Source organism: Hippopotamus amphibius, chromosome 3 (assembly GCF_030028045.1).
Source record: "Hippopotamus amphibius kiboko isolate mHipAmp2 chromosome 3, mHipAmp2.hap2, whole genome shotgun sequence".
Lineage (NCBI taxonomy): Eukaryota > Metazoa > Chordata > Mammalia > Artiodactyla > Hippopotamidae > Hippopotamus > Hippopotamus amphibius.
The window spans coordinates 111,621,076-111,641,384 of NC_080188.1; the positions used below are offsets into that span (position 1 = coordinate 111,621,076).

At 35.9% G+C, this 20,309-nt stretch overlaps 2 protein-coding genes across 2 annotated transcripts; both read left to right on the plus strand.

The window, feature by feature from the left end:
* Nucleotides 1-3,732: 3,732 nt before the first annotated feature.
* On the plus strand, nt 3,733-4,692 carry LOC130849561 (olfactory receptor 1044). The gene has a single exon (XM_057728540.1). The coding sequence runs from the start codon at nt 3,733-3,735 to the stop codon at nt 4,690-4,692; it is 960 nt and encodes a 319-aa protein (XP_057584523.1).
* A 2,546-nt stretch (nt 4,693-7,238) lies between these two features.
* Nucleotides 7,239-8,198, plus strand: LOC130849746 (olfactory receptor 5AL1-like). The gene has a single exon (XM_057728883.1). The coding sequence runs from the start codon at nt 7,248-7,250 to the stop codon at nt 8,196-8,198; it is 951 nt and encodes a 316-aa protein (XP_057584866.1). The 5' UTR covers nt 7,239-7,247.
* The last annotated feature ends 12,111 nt before the right edge of the window (nt 8,199-20,309 follow it).

Genomic DNA, 20,309 nt, shown 5'->3' on the forward strand with positions numbered 1-20,309 from the left:
AAAACAACAAATAAATAATAGCAGCTCAAAAACTAGGCAATCTTAGGGCAATAATATCCTAGGCAGAGCTGTAGACGTAAGTTCCGCAAAACACAAGAATAATGCTAATTGGTCTCCAGCCTGCCTTGGGATTCCCATGGGGTGTGGACTGTAATCTTTCTGATGATTTTATTTGCATCATACTCTAAGTAAGTTCCCTTGGGGTAGGTCACTGACAAAACCCTGCAGTTTGCTGCTGCCCAAATCCACTTGGAGGAGAAATGGGAACACTTTCTACTCAGGTATAGTTTTGAAGACTATATTTCAAAATTGGAATAAAAATGAATATTTTAAAAATGAACTAGAATAGATTTTAGAATAAAACATTTTTGGTGGCATTATGGAAACAAGGATAAAGAGTGTTTCCTCCAATCTTATTTCAGTTATGTATATGTGTGCTATTATATAAAATATATTTTTATTAGTTTGGAATAAAAAAAAATTCAGATCTCCAAGGTAGAATCTATTCAACCATTTGGTCAAGTCAGGCACTTAATTGATTCCATTGTAAACTGTGTCAAAACTGTCCTTCTCATTTTAGCAAAAGCTAGTTATTTTACCCAGAATGAGAGGTGACCACGTTAACATTTTCATCATTGTGTCCCTTAATATATTTGATATAAATAATGTTAATTATGAGCAGGGGGAATAAATTGAAATATTATTACAAAATTTAATCTTCCAGTCCCCATTATCAAGCATCTAGAAGTAGCTACATTAGGGGTTGAATGAAAAAGTCATGGCTTCCACCCATGGAGTCTAAAATGTGTCAAAAGAACTATGGAAGCAGATGGGAAATCATAGGTGATGTGTAAATGAGTTATGTATACAACATTTCCAGAACACAAAAATGAAAACTGGTAGGTAAGAAATCATTGGAATTGAAAATTAGGGGGTTCTTTATAGGAAAGGTGGGATTCTGATAGGCCTTGAAGAATAAATAAGAGGTTTTTCTCCAACACTTTATTAACCATTCACCTGGTAGAGATGAGCACGGAAAAAAGCATATAAGAAGTAAGGAAGCATGTGAAATCATATTGTAATTGAGGACCTCAAAAGAATTATTCTAATTAGATAATTGTGTGTTGGCTGTGGCAGAAGAGATGTGAGTGGAATTTGAATATAAAATATCATGAGTTAGATCATAAAAGATCATAAAATAATATTCTTTCAAATAAATTCACATGTATGTGCATGTGCTATCTTCAAGATAAGATGAAGTGGGATGCTGAAGTTCTTACAGCTGCTAAACAGTGAAACCTTAGCTGGTATCCTGGGACTTTTAAACCAAACTTCCAATCAAATACTTGCTCAATTATTTCAAAATGGAAATAATATTTGTGGGACCACTAACTAGGTTTTTAAGCACTTTATTGACTTACTCATCTCATGTAATGATCAATATCAGCAGAGATTCTCCTTTTCCCACAGAAAGTTGTAAAATCATCCATACATACACACTTAAAAATTATTTTTTTATTTTGATGTCAATGCTTTATGAAGAAATCTACCTTCTCCTGATATATTTTCATCTATTTCCTGTCATACCTGAAAATACATCAAGTAGGCTATATATTTCTTTCTTTAATTTATTCTTTCCTGAGACTATATTTGAGAAGCTAAAAATAAAAATAAAACTCTGTCTAAATATGCATTTAAAATGCATATTGAATATAAATCTTTAACTATACTATCTGCATCCAACAGTTAAGGATTTTCTGTGCTTTACTTGTTCAATAATCTCCACAGTCCAGTATCTTACCCTGATAAATAAACACTGTCTACCCCACTGCCAGTGAATTTTAAAAGTGATTATGTTGACTACTATGTACATTTCTCTCTTAATATATCAAGAGAGCAATTTTTAACATAATATTTTCTATTTAAAATCTATTTGTGTCTGCTATGTTCAGGCACATAATTTTATTTTTATTTTAATATTCACAGTCTTTTTAAAAATAAATTAGCACCACTATTTCTAATCTATATATTTGTAGATTAGAAAACTGAGGAACAAACTGAATTTTTGACATGCTAAAATTAATGTAACCAGAGAGTGGCAGAGCCATTCAAATATAGGTCTCCCAATTTTATTCAAGGGTCTATATACCACTTGGCATAAACCTCAATGAAACGGCATGTTTCAATAGTTATCTATTATTAGAAAAGAAACTGTTAATTACAGAAACTCTATTGTATTTTTTCTCATCGATATAATAGCATAAGTGAACTCACATGGAAATTTTACATTTATTTTTCTAAATTAATTTTTATTGGAGTAGAATTGATTTGCAATATTGTGTTCATTTCTGCTGTACAGGAAAGAGAATCAGTTATACATATACATATATCCACTCTTTTTTAGATTATTTTCCCATGTGGGTCATTAAAGAATATCGAGTAGAGTTCCCCATGCTACACAGTAGGTCCTTATTAGGTTATCTATTTTATACACAGTAGTGTGTTTATGTCAATCCCAGTCTCCCAATTTATCCCTCCCCCTCTTTCCCCCTTGGAAAACTTAAGTATTTTTTCTGCATCTGTGACTCTATTTCTGTTTTGTTTTGTAAATAAATTCATCTGTACCATTTTTCTGGATTCCATATATATGTGTTACTCTACAATATTTGTTTTTCTGTTTCTGACTTACTTCACTCTGTATGACAGACTCTAGGTCCATCCACATCTCTCCATGACCCAATTTCATTTCTTTTTATGGCTGAGTAATATTCCATTATACGTATGTACCACATCTTCCTTATCCATTAATCTGTTGATGGACATTTAGGTTGTTTCCATGTCCTGGCTATTGTAAATAGTGCTGCAATGAACATTGGGGTGCATATGGCTTTTCAAATTATGGTTTTCTCCAGATATATGCCTACATTTACTTTTTAAGAAGGAGATTGCCTCTGTTATTTATTTCAGTATGTCAACTAAAAGAGAAATCACACCCTAAAAGTTGAGAGTTATGTTTTATTCAGAGGACATACTGAGGACTTCAATCCTGGGAGGCAACATACCAAGTAACCCTGAGAAAACTCCAAGAAGGCAAGGGGGGAGGCTAGGATATATAGGAGTTTTGCAACAAAGTGCAGATTGTAGGAACAAAAGATTACAGTTAATAAAAGAAAACTAGATATCTTAAGCTAAGGTATTTAGTGCTTCTCTGTGTGGGGGAAGATGCAAGAGTTTGGGCTCACTGAAATCATTTCTTTGATATGCACCTCAGCAATAAGCAATGAGTATAGAATAGATGCATAGATCATGTTATGTCAGTCAGCATTGCAGCAAGCTGGAGTTTGTATCACATAGGCAATTCTATCAGAGTGATGTCACTGCAGAGGGTTAAGATTTTTTGATAGAAGCAATAGTTTTAAAGTTTTGAAAAAGATAATGTTAAATTTTAAATAATATGAGGCACAGGTGCTATAAGCAAAGAGTCAGTGTGGCCTGAATCCTATTCTACCCAGTTAATTTTATAAATACCATTGATTTGGGGATAGAAGTATGCCTTTCCCATAAAACATCTCCATTTACTCTTTGTCCCATCCCCAGAATCCAACTACGCTAATAGTTTTAAAGTTAGCCTTTTCATGTTAAAAGCAAAACTTGCTTTTAAGCATAATAAGATTGAAATTTAATTCAACTGGATTTAATTCTCCTCTCTTCATCCAGACATACTGAAGACACATGACCCAGATCAACTGCACTCAGGTGACAGAATTTATTCTCATGGGCCTCACAGATCAACAGGAGCTGAAGATGCCCCTCTTTGTAATTTTCTTGTCCATTTACCTCTTCACAGCAGCAGGCAACCTGGGTATCATCCTGGTCATTAGAACAGATGCAAGACTCCACACACCAATGTACTTCTTTCTTAGCAACCTGGCTTTGGTTGATTTCTGTTACTCTTCTGTCATTACACCCAAAATGCTTGGGAATTTCTTGTACAAACAAAACGTTATCTCCTTCAATGCATGTGCTGCTCAGTTAGGCTGTTTCCTGGCCTTCATGACAGCCGAGTGTTTGCTACTGGCATCCATGGCCTATGACCGATATGTGGCCATTTGCAACCCTCTCCTCTATATGGTTGTAATGTCCCCGGGAATCTGCATTCAGCTTGTAGCTGTCCCCTATACCTACAGTTTCCTGGTTGCCCTATTTCATACCATCCTCACCTTTCGCCTCTCCTACTGCCATTCCAATATTATTAATCATTTCTATTGTGATGACATGCCTCTCCTCAGGCTGACATGCTCAGACCCTCACTCCAAGCAGCTGTGGATCTTTGCCTGTGCTGGTATCATGTTCACTTCTTCCCTTCTGGTTGTCTCTGTCTCTTACATGTACATTATCTCTGCCATCCTGAAGACACGCTCAGCAGAGGGAAGACGCAAGGCTTTCTCCACCTGTGGCTCCCACATGCTGACAGTCATCATATTCTATGGAACGCTCATATTTATGTACTTACAGCCAAGCTCTAACCATTCCCTGGACATAGATAAGATGGCCTCTGTCTTCTACACAGTGATCATTCCCATGTTGAACCCTTTAATATACAGCCTCAGAAATAAGGAGGTGAAAGGTGCCCTGAAAAAAGTCATCAACAAGAGAAACAAAGCTTTTATGTTCATGAAGTTAAGAAAGTGACTTGAATAAATAGAAATGGATTTTTCTTCATGGTCTGATTTTTTCCTTTTAAAAAACTACCGGAATGCTTATTCTTAATATGGGATTTCTATGTGTCTGTTCACTGTGTAATAAAATTTTGTAAAGATTTTTACTTAGAATGAGATTTCAGATGTAAAAGTAACCATAACAATATATGCCCATTCTTTCATTTTCCAATGAAAATGCATTAGAAATAATTAATTCTCTGCTCCATAAGAATTTTTTACCAATTTTCCTGTTTCTCAGGTGAAGAATTGCATAACAAGCCATTATCTAGATATGTAACTAGTTACAGGACAAAAGTTTGGCCTCTTCACTGCTTCAAAATCCCCAGTTCAGGATTCTCCAACTGCTTTAAAAATATCCCATGTGAAAAGCAAAGATACATAGTATATTTTTTTCTTGATTTGCCAGTTTCTTGAACAAATATGACAATATAAAACACTGTTCCATATTTATACATTTAACAAATTGTCTTTATTAAGGAAAATAGTACTATACCCAAACTATACCTGTATCACTGATTTAACATGGCCTGGAGTCTGGTTTGGTCTTCAAAGACTAACTCTCAAATGAACTGCTGTTTTTTTTAAGCCTATGAGACCTCGTTATATTTTTTCAAGTTATCTAAAAAAGAATTGTAATTCAAGAATAGAATCCCAGGGGTATTATATATAAATAAATATACTCAAAAGAACTAAAACAGCATAAATCATTTTCCAGTAGCAAGGACTGTATGCAGTTATACTGGGCAAACCTTGGGTAAGTGGATCATTACTGATTAAGGTATAGCTTATAACATAACAAACATATTAGGCAATATAGCCAAGTGAAAACAACGTGCACCTTGTTGTCAAAAATGGCATTGAAATATGTGTGGGCTCTCACCAATTTATTTGTCAATTAAAGGACAATGTTACAAAATTTGGAGTTTTCTAAAATATTAAACACACAAAAGGGTAATAGTAAATGGTAGGCACTTGTATATCATCTCTCTTCCTAAACACCTGAGCTCTAGTCTCAACTCTACTAAAAATCTTGAGAGAGCAATTTATAAATCAGGATTACCATACACAACAGATAACTGTGATATGGATAGTTAGATAGATGGATGGACATAGATATATAGGTGTGAATGTATAATTTCAAATAAGTGTAATGATAATTTTATAATTTTCAGTTACACAGAAGTTGGTTTTGAGTTTGCAACTCATGCATATCATTTTAATATATATTAATATATATGTACTATATGCCACTTGAATGATTAATGATGAAAGACTAGAAAGATACTACGAATAACCAGAGAGAGGAGATTTAATATACATTTTGTGGATCATAGAGACACAGGGCTGACTTAACCCACATTTCTCAAAGGTTTCTTTTTTGTGTCTTCTCTTTAAACACAGTTCCCTACTATTTGAACATTTCCATGGCTCCTGCAGCAGGTTTTGAGTCTGTATTCTACATACTGAAAGTCTGTCATTCATGTTTTGAATTCACAACCTCCTGTCTTGGCAGGCTGGAGCATTCACTGTGCCACAGCTCTTCAATTAAGGAGCATAGATTCCTTGGTATCCAAGAGCCTGAATATGAATGCTGGGTCTGACATTCACTGAGTCAAAAGATCGCAGACAGTGTATTCCACTTACAAATGCATCAGATTCTTCAGCAGTTTGAAGGTGAAACTTATAATTTCTAAATCTATTGTCATGAGATCAAGACAAGACAATTGACAAACTTCTTTCCTAAATGTCATCCTTCAAAGAAATAATGTGAAACTATTAATTTATTCAACTTAAACATGAATAACATGAATATATAAAGCCAATGTAGCAATATAAAATTTCTAAGTTCAATATTAAATTAAGCTTTATGTTTAAATGTTTTTGTTTAACATTTTAAATGGGAACTGTTTTCACATCTTTGAAATTACACTTTGATAATGGTATAATTTTCAATCCATAGCATTGTAACAAAAGACATTATCACAATCATAAAAAATCCAGTACTATCTTTCCACTAAACATATGGGTCTAGATACACTGTCATGCTTTATACATAACTATATTTCACTCTTTCCTTCATTATATTGGCTAGTACACTAAGAATAATGTTTAATCAGGGTCATGACTGTCTTACTTCTGAGTTGAAATGTCTAATATTTCATCTTAATATAGTACTCTGAAATATGTGGTCATCTCCTTAATTGTTGAAATATTATCATGCTATACTACCTATGATACTGGACTTTTGTGTACCTGAGATCCTGCATTTTAATTCAAGACATTCTGTTCTCTTTAACAATCATCCAGACTACTGAGCATATTGGAATTTCTGCCTGGAGTGAATCCCTTCAAATTAGAAGCAGGCAGCATTGACTTCTGAGGGTGGTCCCTGGACCAGTGAGGATTATTTTCCCAGTATGGTCATCATCAAATAAGCATGAGTGAAGTCCTTAATCCACAAAGTAGAAGATGGTCCAGGATGGATGTTGTGGAGATGACACTGTGATATGCTTTTACACACAATTCATGGCCAAAGGCAATAATTCAGAAGTGACTGAACTCATCCTCTTGGGACTCACAGACAGTCCAGAACTTCAAGCTATTCTTTTTGGGATCTTCTTAGTGACCTACTTAATTAGTGTCAAAGGTAATCTTGGATTAATTATGCTAATTTGTATCAGTCCTCAGCTTCACACAGCTATGTATTTTTTCCTTAGCCACCTAGCTTTGGTTGATTTTTGCTATACCTCCTCGGTCACTCCTAACACTCTGGTGAACTTCCTCCAAGAAACTAAAAGAATATCCTTCCCTGCTTGTGCCACTCAGCTGTGCTGCTTTATCACGTTCGTGGTTTGTGAACTGTATATGCTCTCAGTCATGGCCTATGATAGGTATGTAGCCATTTGTAACCCTTTACTCTATTCCATTGTCATGAACAGAAGGGTCTGTATTCAAATGGTGGTTAGCACATATCTGTATGGCTTTTCTGTGGGACTCCTGCAAGCCAACCTTACATTCCACTTATTTTTCTGTAATTCAAATATAATAAATCACTTCTACTGTGATGATGTCCCCCTGGTTGGTCTGGCCTGTCATAAAACCAGTTACAAAAATATCAAAGAACTGTTACTGTTCACACTTGCTACTTTCAATACTCTTTTCTCTCTTCCGATCGTCCTCATCTCCTACATATTCATTGTATTTGCCATTCTAAAGATTAAGTCAGCTGAAGGCAGGAAAAAGGCATTTTCTACTTGTGCTTCCCACCTGACTTCCATCACTATATTTTATGGTACAATCATCTTCATGTATATGCAGCCAGAATCAAGCCATTCTCTGGATACTGATAAAATAGCTTCTGTTTTCTATATAGTGGTCATTCCCATGCTAAATCCTCTAATATACAGCCTGAGGAACAAGGAAGTCAAAAATGCTTTGAAGAGAATAATGGAAAAGGTGTGTTCTACTATAAAATAAATGATCTATGGTCTAACTGAAAGCCTTCAGAGTTAGGAGGCAAAAACAGAAAAAAACAAAGTACAGCAAAAAACAGACTTCCAGTAGTTTTTCTGCATTAGCATAGCTTTAGTAACATGCTTTCTAATGTGATAATACTAAAAAAGTTATAAATACAGAGGATACATTTAGTTTTTAATTTCATATTCTATTATTATGAAAATTATAACTTCTGATAATATTGAAAGATTTGAGAATGAAAGAAATTCAACTGTAAATAGTGGTTTAATTTTTGTTTCATAAATCACTGATTTTTTTTTTCCCCTAGAGGAGTTCTAACTTGAATGCTTCAATTCATGAAACTTGCATTTGTAAAAATTATACTGTAAGTCCCCTACATATGAACCTTCAAGTTGCGTACCTTTAAAGATGTGAACATATGTTCACATGTCCAATCACATAAGTTAGTTCACGTTTGGTGTACACTGTCACATGCATGCATCCTCTACAAGTGGTTATGCTTTTATGTACTTTACTGTACAGTCCTGTATAGTGTACAGAAGCACAGTATCTTTATTTCAAGCTCAAGATGTTTGGAAGCAAGCATAAAAACAGCGGTGATTTAGCTCATACTGCTAAGAAGCACCAAGAGATAAAGACGGAAACAAAAGTCAAAATAATTGAGAGAGTGGAGAGAGGCAAAAAGATGGTAGATGGTGTTCATTCTCACAACATGAATCATTCAACCATGGACACATTTCTAAAGAACAAAGACAAGATCATGGAACATGTGAAATCTGCTGTGCCGATGATGTAGACAGTACTATCAAAGAAGCGTGGAAAAGTAATGGAGGAGATGGAGAGGCTTCTCAGTGTGTGGAGGCAGGACCAGCATCAGCGTGGAGTCCTGTTCAGCTTAATGCTGATTCAAGAGGAAGATAAAAGCCTTTACGAAGACATGAAGGAGAAACACAGTGAAGAATCATAGGGCACATCTTTTAAAGCCCAGCAATGGCTTGTTTCATCAGTTCAAGTCTAGAGCCAACCTTCACAACATAAAAGGAAGTGGTGAGGCAGAAAGTACAGCTATGGTAGCTCCCTGGGTGTTTTCTGAAATGTTTTGAGGAATTATTGATGAAGGTGCATATTTAACCGAGCAGTTTTTTATGTGGATGAGGCAGGACTGTACTGGAAGAGGATGCCAGACTGAAGTTACATCAGTAAGGAGGAAAAGTTGGTGCCAGGTTATAAAGCAGCAAAGGATAAGCTAGCTTTGTTGCTTGGTGGCAATGCTTCTAGTGATATGAAGCTGAAGCCTCTCTTAGTTTATCACTCAGAGAACCTAAGAGTCTAAGGGTAACCCCAAAGACTGGGTTACAAAGGCCATTTTCCAGGACTGTTTTTTTTCCACCACTTTATCCAGGAGGTAGAGAAATATTGCTTACAGAAGGACATCCCATTCAGCATTCTTTGTGCTTGGGATTACTCCAGGCCATCCCCCATTCATGGGTGACATTCATCCCAACGTCAAAGTAGCATATCTGCTACCGAATACTATGTCTCTCATCCAACCTATAAACCAGGGAGTTATAGCAACTTTCAAGAAATATTATTTACATCACACTTTTCATCACACAGTGAAGGTGAGTGAGACATCAGGAACAAACTTGCAACAATTTTGGAAGGACTATAACATCTACAAGGTCATACAAAATATTGACTTTGCTTGGCATGAGTTGTCATCATGAATGCGGTTTGGAAGGACATTTGCCCTCAATTTGTTTACAATTTTTGTGGATTTGAGAAGGTGGATGAGGAATCCAAAGAGGTCGTCAGCAAGTTAGTGACCCTCCTTGAAAAGCTGGAGCTAGATCTGCAAGAGGACGACATCGTTGAACTCCTTGCTGTGCAGCACAAGGAGCTTACTAATGAAGATCTGATGGAATTGGAGCCCTAGAGAAAGGATGAAGAGAGACAATAGGAAGAAGTAACTGAGGAACTAAAGAGATTCATGATGCAGGAAATGGCAAGGGAATTTTCTTTATTTGAGGAGTCAGTGTTAGTTTCTAAGGCACAGGACTCAAATGTAGAATGGTACACGAAGGTTGCAGCAGCTGTTGAGAATGCAGTCCAGTGGTACCATGTCATCTATGGTGAGAAAAAAGAGCTGCTGCCCAGCAATCACTGCATCATTTTTTCAAGAGGGTAGAAAGAGTTGAATCCAGCAAGGAACCAGAACCTGTGCCATCAATGTCAGGTGTGAGTGAAACTGCAGCCTGCCCTCTGTCTCCTGTTGCTGATGATGCTTCAGCTCTACCACCTCCCACCTCCTCTCCCTCCTCCAGTCAGTAACTCTTCTTGCCTGTTCACTCGATGTCAGTCCCTGTATGCCAGCTGTCATACTTACTACTGTACTTTTCAAGGTAGTGCACTGTAAGATTAACAATGTTTTCTTTATGTTTTGTGTTTGATTTTTATGTATTATTTGTGTGGAAAGTATATAAGCCTATTACAGTGCTATATAGCTGATTGTGTTAGTTGGGCACCTAGGCTAACGTTGTTGGACTTATGAACAATTTGGATTTATGAACGTGCTCTCGGAATGGAACTAGTTTGTATATAGGGGACTTACTGTATCTACTTTAGATTACTAAAGCAGCTTTAAATCACTAGCATGGTATAGAACACACACACACACACACACACACACAATCCCCCGCCCCTCAGTAAGATGAATCTGAAAAGAATTGTTGATTCTGAAGACCTTACAGGGATATTGGCATCAACACTGATGGAAAATCTAAATTAAAAAGCAAAAAGAGCAACTTCAATTTTAACAAGTGAGGCAAGTCCTTCAGAGTAGAATAAGGTCTGCATATCTAATAATTATGTTAATTTTCTGGTTTTTATTGAATTTCTGTGGTCATTTCAGGATGTCCTTGCTTTCAGTAAATATAACTTATAACTATATGAGTAGATTGCACTGAATCTGTAGATTGCCTTGGAGAGTATAGTCCTCTTAGTAATACTGATTCTTCCAATCCATGAGCACAGTATATCTTTCCATTTGTTTTTGTTTTTTTTTAAATTTCTTTCATTAATGTCTTATGGTTTTCTGAGCACAGGTCTTTTACGTCCTTGGTTAGAATTGTAAATGGGATTGTTTTCTTATCTTTTCTTTATGATAGTTCATTATTAAAATATAGAAATGCAAGAGATTTTTGTGTTTTAACTTTGTATCCTGCAACATTATTTTATTCATTAATAAGTTCTACTAGTTTTTTTGTAGCATCTTAAGGATTTTTTACATAGAGTTTCATGTAATCTGCAAATAGTGACAGTTTTACTTTTTCCTTTTCAAGTAGATATTTTATTGAAGATTTTTGCATCTATGTTCATCATAGATATTGTCCTCTAATTTTCTCTTTTTCTAGTGTCTTCATCTGGTTTTTGTATGAAGTCAATATGAGCCTTGTAAAATGAGTTTGCAGGGAAATGCAAATCAAAACTACAATGAAAAATTACCTCACTCCTGTCAGAATGACTATTATCAAAAATGTAACAAATAAGTGTTGGCAAGGAAGTAGAAGGAAATCCTTGTGCACTGTTGATAGGAAGGTAAGTTGATGCAGCCACCATGGGAAAGAGTAAAAAGTTCCCCACAAAAAAATTAATATTAGAACTATCATATGATCCAGAATTCCATTTCTGTTCCATTTCATTCCATTTCCTAAAGTAAAAAAACACTAATTTGAAAAGATATATGCACCCTTATGTTCATTGTAGCATTATTTACAATAGCCAAGATATGGAAGCAACCTATGTTCCCATCTATAAAGAAGATGGAATTTTACTCAGCCATAAAAAAAAAGAAAAGAATAAAATCCTGCCATTTGTGACAACATGGATAAACCTAGAAGGTATTTTGCTAAGTGAAATAAGTCAGACAGAGAAAGACAAGTACCATGTAATTTCATTTATATGTGGAATCTAAAAAACAAATGAACAAACACAACAAAACAGAGAACAAGCAAATAGCTTTGAAAGGAAAGAGGGGTGGTGACATGGTGAAATAGATGAGGAACATTAAGAGGTACAAACTTCCAGTTACAAAATAAATGTCACTAGATGAAATGCACAACAAGGGGAATAGAATCAATTACTCTGTAATATTGATTTGTAATATCTTTGCATGATAACAGATGGCAACTAGACATGTGGTGGTCATTTTGTAATATATAAAAATATTAAATCACTATGTTGTGCAGCTGGAACTAACATAGTGTAGTAGATCCATTATACTTCAACTAAAAGAAATAAGTAGGCACTGGGAGAAAAGGCATTAAAATGCAAATGAAGGTTATATCTGGGTATGGGGATTATGGGTGATTTTTAATTCTTACTTTATGTTTTTATGTATTTCTAATTGTCTGTAATGTACATGTATTGTTTGTAACATTAGAAAGAAGACAATAAATGTCATAAAAATAAGTCAATAAGAGTAAAGAGGCCTCATGTCTTTAACTGATTATGAAACAATTCAAGGAAAAAAATGTGGTAAAATATTAGTATTTAAGGAGTCTGTGTAAAGAGTGTAACAGAAGTCTTTGCAAAATGTTAGCATTTGTTTTTTTTTTTTCTTTTTAATATTTTTTTCCATTATGGTTTATCATAGGACACTGAGTATAGTTCTCTCTGCTAAGACCTTGTTTATCCATATGTAATAATTTACATCTGCTAACCACAACTTCCCACTCCATCCCTCCAAGGCAACAACAAGTGTGTTCTCTATGTCCTTGAGTCTGTTTCTGTTTTGTAGATAGGTTCATTTGTGCCAAGTTTTAGATTCTACACATAAGTGATAGCATATGGTATTTGTCTTTGTATTTCTGACTTACTTCACTTAGTATGATAATCTCTAGTTGCATCTGTGTTGTGGCAAATGGCATTATTTTGTTCTTTTCTTATGGATGAGTAGTATTCCATTGTATATATGCGCCACATCATATTTATTCATTCATCTGTTGAGGATATTTAGGTTGTTTCCATGTCTTGGCTATTGTGAATAGAGCATCTTTTTTGTAATTCTGAAATTAATTCAAAAAAAAAAGTTAAAATGAAAAAAATAAGTCATTTAGCATTCATTATTTAATTCCAATATCATATTTTATTTGAACAACACCTTTAACATTTGTGTCCCAATTCCAAATACTTGGTAACTTTAAAAAGCTATAATTTCTTACAAATAATACTTAAAAGCAATATATCTTTCCTCAAAAAATAAATAAAACCATTCACCCATCTTCCCTAAAGCTTAGTTTAATACAATTGCCTTTTGTTGTATAACAGCTTATTACTAAGATTGCATTTTTCATTTGTTGCCAACTAAAACAATATACCATACATTTATAGAAAACTTGAAATCACAATTTTGTGTAACAATGTTTTAAATGATGGATCTGTGTTAATAAGTTTACAATCAGCTATAAAATTACGGCCAAAGTACTGAAATGTATCAATGTCTCTTTTCAAGGATTCAACTCTTTGAGTAAGAATGAATCTGGCTCACTTTCATTGCTTCATATTTGAAGGTCAAGTACTTTACAGGCATGACAGAAAGAAACGAACCTCTGAGTCTGCTATGTCATTTTTATTGTGCCTGAAGTGTCCCCTGGCCCTAGGAGAGAATGCTTAAATCATCTCCACTACCCATCAGCTTCCTGGTTGATTCCACATCAGACACAGCCACCTTCTACTGCGCCAGCGTCACCGGTGATATTTCCTCCTAGAACAGGTTTTCTCAAACGTATCTCATGATATTAGAAGCCCATGGCGATGACCCATAAAAAAAGAAATTCAATGCTAAATAAATTTCAAAAATGTTTTACAGTATAGCTTTTTGCTTAAAGACACAATTTCTATTAGCAGAAAAGAGAAGTGACAAGTCTCCTTTGTTTATCCCTTTATTTATTTATCTAACTTATTGAGGTAACATTAATTTATAACATTATACAAGTTTCAGGTGTACAACATTATATTTCAACCTCTGTATACATCACAGCATACTTGCCACCAAAAGTTTAGTTTCCATCCATCACCATAGAGTTTGCCCCCTTTACCCATTTCTCCCTCCCTTCTTTTCTTTCTGGTAACCACTACTCTCTTTGCTGTATCTGTGTGTGTGTTTTTCTTTGGCTTGTTCATTTATTTTGCTTTTTGTTTGTTTTTTTGTTGGCTAGGTTCCACATATGAGTGGAGGCATATGGTATTTGTCTTATTTTCTCTGACTTATTTCACCTAGCATAATACCCTCCAGGTACATCCATGGAGTTGCGAATGGCAAGATTTCATCTTTTTTTTTAATGGCTGAGTAATAAATATTCCATTGTATATAGAACTGATATATAACCTAGCTATTCTACTTCTGGATTTTTATCCAAAGGTAACAAAAATATTACTTCAACAAGATATCTGCACTCCTATGTTCATTGCAGCATTATTTGTAATAATCAATATATGGAAATAACCTAAGTGCCATTGACTAAAGAATGGAGAAGTTCTCTTTTAATTTCTTTAACCCTCATTTTGTAAACATTTTTGATAGCTTAAAACATTTTTTCAGAAATTTATTTTTCTACATTCAAGAAGTCTGTTTTCGACTCCATGGCCTACTTATGGGATCTAAATTCTCTGGGCCTCATTAAAGAGTCAGTTTTCTTACTTTTAAAATGAGAGTTAATCCAATGAGCTCCATGAACGTTCACCTCATTGGTGGTTTGATTCAATCCCAAATAATTAAAATTATCATTCTACTAAAAATGTATAATGTTCTTCTTGTAGATGTTTAGGTGTCAAAAATGCCAAATCTGTATGTAAAGGGAGAGGGGGAAAGTCATCTAATTGAGAGTATCACTCAGTCACTCAAATATAAAACACTGAGAAATACCATTTCTCACTTATGAGGATTTCAAATAATATAACATAATGTCCTCAACTCAGAATCCATAATCTTAATTATATCTGCCAACTTCCTCATGTTATGTAATCTAACAAATTTTCAGGTTCCTGGGATGAGGATGTGGACATCTTTGGGATGACATTTTTGGTAACCACAGTAATTCTTAGTTTACAACAGACATGCCAACACAGTCCATTTATTGACAAGAAATCCATACATAAGTTAAATGGAAACATTGTTGTTCCCCTATTTGGATCAATCTTCCTTTGTATAAAAAACCAATAACCAGCAGAGCACAGAGTTATGGGTAAAGGAGGCAAATGTAAATGGGTAAAAGAGGATTTCTGATTTTTAGACCTATGTATTCTGGCCAAGAGAAAAATTTCATTATTAAAATTATTATACCTTTGCCACTTTTATTCAGCCTTCAACAGGCCATTGCAAAAGTCTGTCATATCAGCTACTTCAGGTAAGACAAGTAGATTTTATGTTTGTGTATTACTTTATACTTCATTTTCTATAAAATAAATGTCCTGTTCAGAAGCAATGTTGCTTGAGCTATAATAATATTTAAGAAAGTATTCGCATAAGTAGCTTGCTTTAGCAGAAGCTTAACAAACAGGAAAGGGAAATCTATAACCACATTGTGTCTATTCTAGTAATGGCAAATTACTGCTTCTCCAATATTGCAAGTTGCTGATATAATAAATCTGCCACCAGAGGCCCGGCTGGCTGGTCCCTCCATGGAATATGGTCAAATTGAACAGAGGGTGTTTTTTTCTGCTATTGACAGGTCGGGTACCCAGCAGTGTATATATAGTAATCAGTGATACAGAGTACAAGTCTGTGTTATTGAGCCACAAGTGACCACCATCCATCCTTCCATGATGACCTTATCCAGGAGTACACTGTATAAGGGCGGAGGTGGCTGAGTATAAAAACCGACCACATCTCCAGCATTATGTTCACACTTATCTGATTATTGAGAGGCTTCTCTGGTGAGGATGTCCTGAGGTGAGCACTGCATAGACACACTCTCCCATGCTGTACATTCAGAGAAAACGCTCCACATACCAAATCCCCAGAGCTGCTTGTGCCAAGTTTTTTATTTGTTACTTCCAAATCCCTGGTCATCAAGCCAAACTACTACCCAATATGCATGAATTACTGTACAGTCCTACTTTTGGATAGCTCTCATTCAAGAAAAGTCAACATCCAAATATGTTGCTTGAAATTAAGCTCCCTTAGAGGATTTCTCTTCTCCATTGTCTTTTATGTCCACCTTTGAATGGAATTACATAACTATCAAAGAATGTGAAGGGTGTGGTATTTTATTCAACTTCCAGCTAACTAGTTAGCTGGCTACAGTTTCATAAATTCGGGAAGAAGACACAGGCCGCAGAGTCAGTGACAGAGGACTTCATTACTCACAACCAAGCAAGCTCATGAGTTTCATATTTGTGTCTGTTTCCCTTGCCCCCCAAGTTCAAAGGGGTGGCACAGAGCAGCCCAGGTTGGTGCTAAACAGAAGCTGGGCTTTGTCACATCTGAGAAACCCTGAGCTCAAGGAGCCTGAGCCTTACATAATATACTTCAAGAAAATTTTCCCTGGAGGGGCAAATTATCTTTATGAAATTGGGCAGTGAACAAAACTCTCTTCCTCTCACAGAAAGACACTATGTTTTCCAAAGCTGTTTTCTATATAAATATCCTTAAAAAATATCCCAGACCAAAGTGTCTCTGCCTAAAAGACATTCAGAAACACAAGGGAAACCTGGAGGGTCATCTGTCAGCTACACCCACCCCTCATTTCTACACGGCTTTGGCTTTTGGAGAATGTCCCCATGAATACGCCATTTCACAGCCACTTGAGAGAGGTTGGTGCCAAACATGTTCAAGTTTCCCAATGCAGTATTTAGTTAAGGTAGCTGTCAACAAGACTTCATGCAGCAGGGCGAGGTCAATCTGCTTTATTAAACTTAACCATGCTCCTCAGGATTCCAGATCCAGGACACTGAAAAAACCCCCAAAGCATGGTGCATTTGAGAAAGGCAAATGACTTTCTCCTGAGGTTTTTGCAGTGACCTTCCACTTGCCTTAAGGCATTAACCCAGGTTCAACAATATGTATTAGAATTGCAGGGACTCCACCTTTGCCCACCGGGAGAAATTCTAAGACAAACTCATTAGCAACCTCTCTTTGCTTCCACCGTTTGTGGCCACAAATCTCTCCCTGTGCAGCCTTCCAAGTGGCAGGCTAAACAGCGAGGCTGTTGGCAACAGCTCAGGAACCAAAAATATAACATATATAGCAAGGTTTTTTGTGTTTTATTTTTCCTCAGGGAGTTCAGAATGTTTCATTTAAAACCATCCTGTGGCTATGACTTGCTGGGACACCCGTATCTCCCTGAAGCTGGGTGGTGCCTCCTGGCTCTGCAGACAGGGCAGCTTTGGGGCGTTGGTCATGCACAGGGCTGGCTGTTGGCCAAGGGCTCTGAGGGTTTCCCCTGCTCAGCCTAGGCACCATCCCCTCCTCCAACAGGAGACCACTAGTGGATCAGGGTGTCCTGGGTATGGCCTGGGGGACCCCAGTTGACAAGGTGGCAGACCCTGGGCTGGAACATGGTCAGGCTGTTGCCCAGGCTCACATCACAGCCTCCAGGTACCGGATGCTCCTCAGAGGTCTGGGCACTGGTGTCCATTGGCTGTACATGCCCACGGAAGACCTGGTGCAGCAACAAGGTTGCATCCTCTTGGTGCCTTCGTCCAAACCTCAGTCACTCCCACCTCAGAGAATTTTGTTTCTCACTCTTCCTTAACTCCTTCCCTTTGCTTTATTACACAAGTAATTTTACCATATATCACAAGAATCAAAGAAAGATTCTCCCTATTTGGGACAGAAAAGAATGTATTCAAATGTGCAAATACAAGATTCTTCTATGATCTCACAGGGTGGGTAGGCTGTGAGAAAAAGAGGTGTGTAATGAAGTGTCTGACTCCATCTTTTGCTGTTTGACTACTTACAGCTTTCCAGTTCCACCGCTTCCTTCTCCTTTTACTCCAGATTTGGAGCAAGAAACCCACTGTCCCATCCTTTGCAGAATATGCAAACCATGCAAGCCTTCTCCTGCACATAGGAACCTTCACACAACCACACCCACTTACCAGAGTAAAAACCCCAAGCCCCACAACCATTACCAGCTCCTCTAAGCCATTTTTCAGACTAGCTTGGGAATTCCTAGAAATCCCCATTATGTGAACAAGACTCTTATCTTCTCCTCTTGTATGTGTGGTATCATCAATCTAGACATCCAAAGCAAATTTTGGATGGAGAAGTCCATCCATTTTTGTGAAATGTCAATTGACCTATGATTTGTATTAATTCTGTCTCCTAGAGATTGAAGAGGAAAAATGAACATTTTTTTTAAATTAATCTTTGCTGTTGCAACGAAATGTCAATCTTAATATTAGTTTGAGACACTAATCTCAGAAGGAAGGTTTGGATGTTACTGACTGGGAAATTCACTTTTATCCAGTGGTTTCTACTAAATTACCCAATGCTACTAAATATAAGGCCCGTATGGAACATTTATTTCAAATAATTTCATAATTTTAATGTAAAACAAATGTGATGGATCTCAAAGCAAATATAACAAACAATCAAAGCAGACACAGTAATTAATCGGATTGTTTTCCCAAAAGAGATCATTAAAATATTCTTCTACTCTAGATTCCTTAATTAAACATAGCTGAAAAAGTGATCTACCATTTCAAGAGAAAAAGTTTTGTCTCCAATTATTAAACATCAAATAATTGCCTGTCCTTGAATATATAATTATATTGTTTTTCAATACTTGTTAAAATAAATGTGGTACAAAAAAAGCCCCCTGAGGGACTACATACACAAAATACCAAGTTGTCTCATTAATACCCAGGTAAGTTTAAATGTTACTGGCCTCGCAAAGATTCCTTTCAGGTGCACTGGACTGTTTAGGAGTTTGTTGTTCAATTGAATGATTGCATATTTAATATTGAATGGTATCAGGTAGTAGAAAAATGTACTCAATCTATTTTTGTGTTAAAGACTTTGGACTTTAATTATAACTTTTATCTACCTAACCATTTAATAGATAATTATTGACCATCTTCTATATATTAGGTACAATTAGTGGTAATGATTTAATAGGGAATAAAATAGAAACATTATTGCTTGAAAATAAGAGTTTCAAGCTTAGGATGTGTTACAGACATTAACCATTGGTTGGAATATAGTGTAGTAAGTGTTATGATAAAGGAATCAGTGGAGGCAAAAAAGTATATATGAGGAGAGCTTAATCTGGCTTGAAAAGTCATGAAATCCTCCAAGAGGAAGCCATTCAGTAGAGTAGAGAAAATTTAGTAGAAGGAAAGTCAGGCAAAGGAAATGATGACAGAGAAAATGTATCCTGGGCAGAGAATAAAGCATGCATAAATTCTGTCTCATAATTGAATAGTCATGGCAGTTTGGAATACCTGTGACATGGAGGCTAGATGAAGAATATTCCAAGAGAAGCCTGATTTGAGATGCAGAAACTAGGTTTTCAAGAGCTATGCTAATCATGTGAAATAACTTGGAATTTATCCAAAGGGCAATGAAGACATTGAAGGATTTCATCAGGAGAAAAAAGAATAAAGTTTGTTTCTGTAAAACTTCTTATAAGCTGAAATGTGAGGAACAGCAAAAAATAGAAAAGAATTAAGGCAAGAATAAAAGTTAAGTTTCAGTTGCACAACACAACACAACAAAACAAAACAAAACAAAAAACCATTGTGTTTGGATCAATGAAGGAATATAAATGACCAGATTTGAAAACTGCATAAGGTATAAAATTGTTAGGAGTAGGGGGAGAAATTGAACATTGGCATGAGGACCAGAAAGGAAAGGAAAAGATAATTGTTCCTTGACTTGGAAAACTGAATGGATAATGGCACTGTTCATTGAGAGAGAAAATACAGATTCCAGGTCTTGAGTATTAGGTCCAATGTGCAGAGATATCAAGTTCTTTTCTCAGTGTGTAATACTTTTGATGAATATCTAAATGGTCATTTCTGAGAGGTTTTTAGATGTTTAAAGCTGGAGCCAAGAAAAGGAATCTGGAATAATAATATATATTTGTGCATAATCAGCATATAGAT

Excerpts from the sequence above, each read along its gene's own strand:
- LOC130849561 (XM_057728540.1), top strand. The coding sequence starts at position 3,733 with ATGACCCAGATCAACTGCACTCAGGTGACAGAATTTATTCTCATGGGC.
- LOC130849746 (XM_057728883.1), top strand. The coding sequence starts at position 7,248 with ATGGCCAAAGGCAATAATTCAGAAGTGACTGAACTCATCCTCTTGGGA.